General features: G+C 36.7%; 1 protein-coding gene across 1 annotated transcript in view; it reads left to right on the top strand.

Annotated features, from left to right (window-relative positions):
- The window catches only part of tmem222b (transmembrane protein 222b), a 31,504-nt gene extending 26,452 nt beyond the window's left edge, over nucleotides 1-5,052 (top strand). Inside the window, exon 6 of the mRNA XM_067426172.1 lies at nucleotides 3,277-5,052. Within this exon, the coding sequence (XP_067282273.1) occupies nucleotides 3,277-3,364 (88 nt within the window). The 3' untranslated portion in view covers nucleotides 3,365-5,052. The remainder of the gene's footprint in view (nucleotides 1-3,276) is intronic.
- Nucleotides 5,053-8,080: the final 3,028 nt, after the last annotated feature.

Genomic DNA, 8,080 nt, shown 5'->3' on the forward strand with positions numbered 1-8,080 from the left:
AAAAAGTCCCGGCTGAAAAATCCTCTCTCACATCTCCCCCTCACCCCTATTGACAGAAATGAGAGGGGGAGGGGGAGATGTGAGAGAGGATGTTGGGCGCTGAACATGCTGATTGGTTGAGCTCACGCAGCATTTTATTTCAACCTAAAAGTCTGTTTCGGTGTGTGCAGTAAGAGTCGTTTGCTATTCAAATCAACAATGGAGTTTAAAAAAATACAACAGATGGGCCGACGACAAGGTTCAGGCTTTATTACGTTTATTTGAGGAGGATGAAATCCAGTGGGCTCTGGAAAGTCACGTGCAGTCCTACGTCAGTCCTTTAACTTGCGATGGAAACGCAGACCGCAGCTGGTCTGAAGGGAAAAAATAGTTACTGGAAGAAAAAAAAACGTTCCTTGGAAAAATTGTTCCAGGTAAAACGGTGCTAAAAGCATAGTATTTTTTTTCTACCACACAACAAGCCAATGGTGTCCCACTGTTTGGCTACAGAAATTCTTCAAAATATCATCTTGTGTGTTGAGCAGAAGAAAGAAATTCATACAGGTTTGAAGCAACTTGAGAGTGAGTAAATGATGACAGAATTTTCCTTTTTAGGTCCCTTTAAGATCAAAATAAATAAGGCAACATTTTTATTTATAGTCCTGAAAAGAATGTTCTTAAAAATAATTTTTATAAATTCTAACATTCTTAAAGTTAGGATAACCACCAACCTGGCTTAAATCCCCAAAGGTAAGATGTTTGGGTTGTTTCAAAGATTAAAAATGCCATTAGCTATAATACATATTACTAGAACAAGGAATGTGGACGAGTACTCTGAAATGACACTGAGCGATCGTTAAAATAAAAAGACTAGAGTTAACCTGTATGCGTTCACTCTAGCTAGAACTAGCGAGGCAGCACACACATACAGGGCACATTCACTCTAGAGAGAGAGCCAGAAAAACAGAGCACAAACGAATAGGAAAGACCACTGCATCTTGAGACATTAACTATTTTAAGTTGCCACGGCACATTAAAAGAAGGTGCTGAGTGATTACCTCCCATCAAGCCAGTGATGACGAAAATAGTCTGCATGTTTATTATAACTACGGTAATCTGCAGGAAACACAAAAAGACAGGCTTTTTGAGGTGTTTTTCATTCAGTTTCATTCAAAGCAATATCGCCTTTCTTTTCTTTTTTCTTTTAGGAAAAAAAGATACGCTAAAGAGAATATTTAAGAGCTTCTTCAAGAATTGCACATAGGAACATTTATCTAAAGAACTTGCTTAGCTTCTTTCTTAAAGGGGTGGTAAAACACGATTTCACTTTTCTAACTTTAGCTAGTGTGTAATGTTGCTGTTTGAGCATAAACAACAGCTGCAAAATGATGACACTCAAAGTTTAAAGCAAAGGGAGATATTTGCTTTTAAAGAAATCAATTTCTAAGGACTACAGCAAACGGCCGTTTGGGAACTACAGCCTTTTCCTCCAGACTAGCTGACATCAGCGGGTTCAATATTTGCATAAACCCCTCCTCCGAGAATATTAAATAAGGGGGACGAGGCCATTTTTTATTGCTGTGGAGAATACTAGGTGGCGGTTAGCGAATCACAACACAGCTGGGCCAGCTAACCAGTCTTGAGTCCATTGCGTATTTTTGAGGGACTGGCTTCATTGAACGAGGAAACTGTCAGACCGTTTTACAAGGAGAGACAGAACAGTGTACATTGAAGGTAAAATGTATGAAAAATAATGCAATTTTTTAACAACGAAGCATAAACACATGTTACAGTGCACCCCACAAACACAATCAGGCCTTAGAAAGAATGTGTTTTACCACCCCTTTATGATGATTTCCTTGACTCCGGCCGCAGAACATTACAGAGACTTCAGGGTGGAATATTTTTACTCTGAGCCAGTAAGCAATTGCCTACAACACCCTAGCAACCAGTCAGAACACCTTAACCGCAAAGCAACCAAACATCATAGCAACCACCAACAGCACAACAATGCCTTGGCAAACTACAGACAATTTAGAAACCACTTAGAACACCTTTGTGTCATGGCGGCACGTTTTGTGCAGACAAGCACCACTGGCATATAAGAATGTCACCGTTTCTTGTGGACTTGTGAAACATCAACAGTCGCTGCCCAAGCACTGTTGCAATTCAAAGTTCACATCTAGCCAAGTGCACTTGAGATCCCTGGATGTGTTCTTTCTCTTTTATTAAAGGATGCGTTGTGGCTTGTGCAGACTTGAGACAGCCAGGTACCCCAGATACATCTCGCACCAACAAGTGAGCGTCAATAGTGGAGGAGAGAACCCGCGTAATTAAAAAAAATAGTACTATTTTGCACAACAAAATGTATTTTAAAGAGAGAAAAAAAGCTCTGGTTTATTTATAAAGATAGCACCTATTTGAACATTTGATCTGACGTTTTCTGAGTTGTAAGATCCAGCTGATCAGCGGGCGATGTGTTCATGTACCCTGCCAAGCGCTGCCTTTCCTCGGCTAGTCCTTCTGACGTTTGCCGCTGCGGCTCTGAGATCTCAGTGGTGTTTAAACATGAGAGATGATTAGTCTTGTGTACTGTATATCTAACGTGCGCGATCTTTGGTCTCGTAGAGCTATCATTTATTCCATTGCACATGGTTTTGGCTGAAGGCAAGGTGAAGTTTCATAACTCTATATATTTATATAACTTTACTGTACTAGAGGGCTGGCTTAGTACATCTGACTGAATTGTTTGCTTGTCTTTATTTCTTATTGCTTCTTATACTTAATACTTTTACTTTTATAATGGCTAATATTGGTCTTTAAAATTGACTTTTAACAAAAAGATAGAGGGTCATTGTCTCTTTGTATGTGATTTTATTTATTAGAAGCTATATGTACATATTATGTTTCATATTTTTAAAATGAAAACGAAAATATGCAGGGTTGTTTTATATTTCATTTTGTTTTAAGCCTACATGAAGTGAAGATAATCAAAGTACGTGTTGCCTTAACCAATTTTGCGTTTAAAAAATGAAAGTAGAAAGAGCAGGGTGGGGTTTTATAACATATGTCATATTCTGCATATACTGTAAGTAATGAGTAAGCTGAGCGGCATTATCAAGAACGCTGCTGTTCCGTTTGTAAAATCACTGGACTTGCATCCTCGGGAGTCGGGAGCTTGTACTCCTGAGTACAATTTCCAAAGTTTGCATACTTGCTATTGAGAATGCCATGCTTCCTTTACATTTTCCCGCTTCATGTGTCCCTCTCACAGACCCTTTTTTTGTCCTTCTACAGTTGCGTAGGCTTCCTGAAGACCTGGCTTCCATTCTGCATCTTAACCAGCGTCATCCTGGCTGTTGCCCTGTCTCTAAACCTGCGATGACCGAGCAGGATCAGATAGAGATGGGGGCGGCTCAGGGTGAGTGGGCACAAAGTCCAGTGCCCATCGGAAACTCATGGCTTCAGTTTAAGGGGGACTCCAATGAATGTCAACTTGAAGTCCAGCTCTTCAAAGCATAGAGGAGCTCAACATCAAAAATCAAATGCTAGAGCTCTTTGTCATAGGGTAGAGACAGCAAATACACCATGGCTTCAACGTCTTGTGGTGATGTAAGAACCGCTATTCTCAAAAACCTGTCTTCCAAAGGCATGACTTTGGTGTCTCTCTTGAGGGATATGGTGCTCATTCATTGTTTGGTTAGATGTTGATCTCCAAACTATAACTGCTGTTTAGGAAAAGTAACTCTATAACCTATCGTCTTATATACATTGTCTTATATTTTAAAAATAACTTGAATATGAATTTCTAATGATGCTGTGTTCTTTCTGAGAACATGGTTTATTGCAGAAACAGTACATTATATATTGAGATACACTTGATGATGTGTTACCGTGAATATGAAAGATTATTTAAATGATCACATTTAATATTTATTTAATTTAAAAGAATCCTTTCAGGCATTTTATTGGCAAGGCTAACCATCAACAAATATAGCTTTCGCTTTTAATATTGTAGCTCGGCATGCTTTAAAGTGTAATTGGTTTTTTTATACAAAAATCAAATTACATATGGATAGTTGATCATTAATGCGTAGGCAAAGTCTTGTTTGCATTATAGATTTCAAAGCAGCTTTGCATCAAACTGCCTGGCCAGCTATTATTATTATTATTATTACTGTCATTTTAGTAATTTACTATTATATTGGATAAATCATTATGATATCGCATTCTCAACCTTTTTGGTTAAGTGAAATGTGACATTTTCTAAAGTGAAACAGGATATTCAAAGATGAAAAAAATGTATGCTGGGATTTAATTGTATCCAATGGGAATTGACTTGAGAGTGCAAAGAGGTTAAATTTAAGTGGCATTGGTGACTTGAACTTAAAAGGACCATTGATTAAGTTGGTTAATTTGAGGAATTTTTACAAAGACAGACATTTTGTTTTTTAACATGATCCTAGTCTTATCCTGCACAGTAAGACTAGAATAAAGGAAAATAAATTAGGTCATAATTTTGCTGTCATGTTGCCATTAATAAATCTTTGTTGTCCTGGGAATCACTTGATTCAGATTGCAGCAATTTTGGATGTTCTGTTTGAAAGCTTCTCTCTTTCAACCATGAACTATGAAGTGACATGATTAATGCTTCCAAATTAAGTTTTCAGCCAAAATTTTAAAGGGTATAATGGCACAGTATATGGCTAGTCTAACAATCATTACACACAGACACAAAACTAGATTTATGATCCATATAATGTCCAAGATTCGGATAATGCTTATCAAAACAAATGAAGCAGGAACATAAATATGTCAAACACGTCGCAGGTCATTATTTAGCCTGAAAATCAAATTGATCAAAATGATTTTTGTTCAAAGTAAATTAAGCCTATTTTTATATTATCTTGTGAATGTGATGTTATTTCATGGCAATAAAGCACATTCCCTAATCCTAACATGAGAAAAACTATTATATCGCTATATAAATGCTATACTATTACCAGTATATTGTATTTATAAAGTTATTTGTTAATTAGTTATTTGTTTTTAATCTTTTATATATATATATATATATATATATATATATATATATATATATATATATATATATATAATAATATATTATACACACACTCACCTAAAGGATTATTAGGAACACCATACTAATTCTGTGTTTGACCCCCTTTTGCCTTCAGAACTGCCTTAATTCTACGTGGCATTCATTCAACAAGGTGCTGAAAGCATTCTTTAGAAATGTTGGCCCATATTGATAGGATAGCATCTTCTATTGGGTTGAGATCTGGTGAATGTGGGGGCCATTTTAGTACAGTGAAATCATTGTCATGTTCAAGAAACCAATTTAAACTGATTTGAGATTTGTGACATGGTGCATTATCCTGCTGGAAGGTAGCCATCAGAGGATGGGTACATGGTGGTCATAAAGGGATGGACATGGTCAGAAACAATGCTGGGGTAGGCCGTCACATTTAAACAATGCCCAATTGGCACTGAGTGTGCAAAGAAAACATCCCCCACACCATTACACCACCACCACCAGCCTGCACAGTGGTAACGAGGCATGATTGATCCATGCTCTCATTCTGTTTACGCCAAATTCTGACTCTACCATCTGAATGTCTCAACAGAAATCGAGACCCATCAGACCAGGCAACATTTATCCAGTCTTCAACTGTCCAATTTTGTTTAGCTTGTGCAAATTGTGGCCTCTTTTTCCTATTTGTAGTGGAGATGAGTGGTACCCGGTGGGGGTCTTCTTCTGTTGTAGCCCATCCGCCTCAAGGTTGTGCTTGTTGTGGCTTCACCAATTCTTTGCTGAATACCTCGGTTGTAACGAGTGGTTATTTCAGTTAAAGATAATTCTTATTATTCTCCTCTGACCTCTAGCATCAACAAGGCATTTTCACCCACAGGACTGCTGCAGACTGGATGTTTTTCCCTTTTCACACCATTCTTTGTAAACCCTAGAAATGGTTGTGTGTGAAAATCCCAGTAACTGAGCAGATTGTGAAATACTCAGACCGGCCCGTCTGGCACCAACAACCATGCCACGCTCAAAATTGCTTAAATCACCTTTGCTCCCATTCTGACATTCAGTTTGGAGTTCAGGAGATTGTCTTGACCAGGACTACACCCCTAAATGCATTGAAGCAACTGCCATGTGATTGGTTGATTAGATAATTGCATTAATGAGAAATTTAACAGGTGTTCCTAATAATCACTATTACTATTTTAGTAACAATAAAAACTGTAATAAATGAATGAAAATCTTAATTATCCTAACATTTTTTAAATATATTTATTTTTCCTTCTGATTTGAGATATGAATGGCCTGGGTTTTTTTTTTTTTTTTTTGTGAGACCTGAGTTGGTGTTATAATCAGGAAGAAAAACAAATTGGCCCCTCAAAAATATTACATTATTTGGTAACACTTTATGATTTGCATTAAATCATGCACAGGAAATGATTGTGTGATGAAAAACTAAACCATTAATTAATGATCACTGCATCAGTAACTACTAGAGATTACATGACTAATAGATAAAGTCATATATTAATTATTAACCCAGTGTCATAATGTATTAATTCCTTAATAGCATATAGTATAAATTACCAGTATGGGTCTTCTAGTTGTCTGCTTTAATTAATCTTTAGCTATTTATTTAACCTTGCACAGGTATAACGTTAGGACTTTACTTATTGTGGCACATTCTTTTTATTATAATAACCGTAAATACTGTATTTAACGTAGTTAGGTTTTTTTTATTATTATTGTCATGGAAAAAAAAATATTTAGCATAAATAGGCTTTATTTTCTTTGTGCAAAATATGTATTTGTTTTTTTCTGATTTTGGGTAAAAATGTTCCACTTATGCATCTGTATGAATCTGATTGGTGTATAATCTAGAAGAAAACGAATGACTGTAATTCAGAACAGAGAAATCCTGTTAGAGGTCTGTTTGTTTTTCTCCACTGTCGCCATTTAGATTCAAACACACATCGAATCCTGCTGTAATCTTAGACTAAGGTCTGGACACCAAATCCGTTTCCAAGGCTCCTGTGCGTAAATGAAATCCCCTCTTTGTTTAGAGTCGAAAAGCAAAATCACTGAACTCCCTTAGTTCTTATATACCTATTTCTCTCTTCTCACATTTGTTTCTTTTCGCTCCCCCTTTCACACTCTCTCGGTCTTTGGAAGTATTGCCAAGAGCAGCAGGTAGCCAAGTGTCTTGAGCTCTTTGGAGACTCTTCAGATGGGCTGCTGTGTGTGAGGAGTGTGTGGCCCCTGCTGGCACCGGCTAGAGCTGATCAGATTAGAGCGCCTGTGTGAAGTGTGACGTCCTTACCGACGGCTTTCCTGTCTTCAAAGACGTGAACTAGTGGATCAGAAGCACATTTGACTGTTTTAATATTCACTGCAGCCCAGTAGTTCCCATTTCCTGTTCGTAATCCCTAAAGATGATGGCATTCCACGGGTTTATACTTTTATAAAACATTCATTCATTCGCTGAAATCTTTCTGTGGTGACATTATGTAAAATGTTGAAATTCACATGCCACTTTCCACAAATATATATAATTTTATTTATTTTTATATATTTAAATGTTCTATTCCAGGTCTTACATGTACTTTACAAGCCTCTTTGTTTGTTTGTGTTTTGTTTTTTTGTGGGTTTTTTTGTTTTTTTATAGCTGCGAACTTGGCTTGTTTGGGACCAATTGTTGACTTGTAACTCTTGATTAACTTTTATTTCTCAAATTATTGAAAATAACTTGTTTACTAAAAGGGTTGAATGGTTGAGCTTTACGAATGTAGCCACTTTCAACAGAACACCAAATTCTTTGTAAAGGTTTACTAACGTATTCCAGATTATTGGGATTTTCAGTTATAATTAATGTTCCCCCTCTTGTAAGTGGGAATTATTTGGTAACAGGGTTGAGCTTAAAATGTGCAACGCCGCTAAAAAAATGTTTTTTTAATATAATTTGTTTATGTTATGTACATAACATGTGTACTGGACATGTTTTTTTCCTTAAAAAAATAATTTGCTCTGCCTTTAAAAAGCAATGAGACATTCCAT

The sequence above is a fragment of the Pseudorasbora parva genome, chromosome 19 (genome assembly GCF_024679245.1).
Source record: "Pseudorasbora parva isolate DD20220531a chromosome 19, ASM2467924v1, whole genome shotgun sequence".
In the NCBI taxonomy this organism is placed as follows: Eukaryota; Metazoa; Chordata; class Actinopteri; order Cypriniformes; family Gobionidae; genus Pseudorasbora; species Pseudorasbora parva.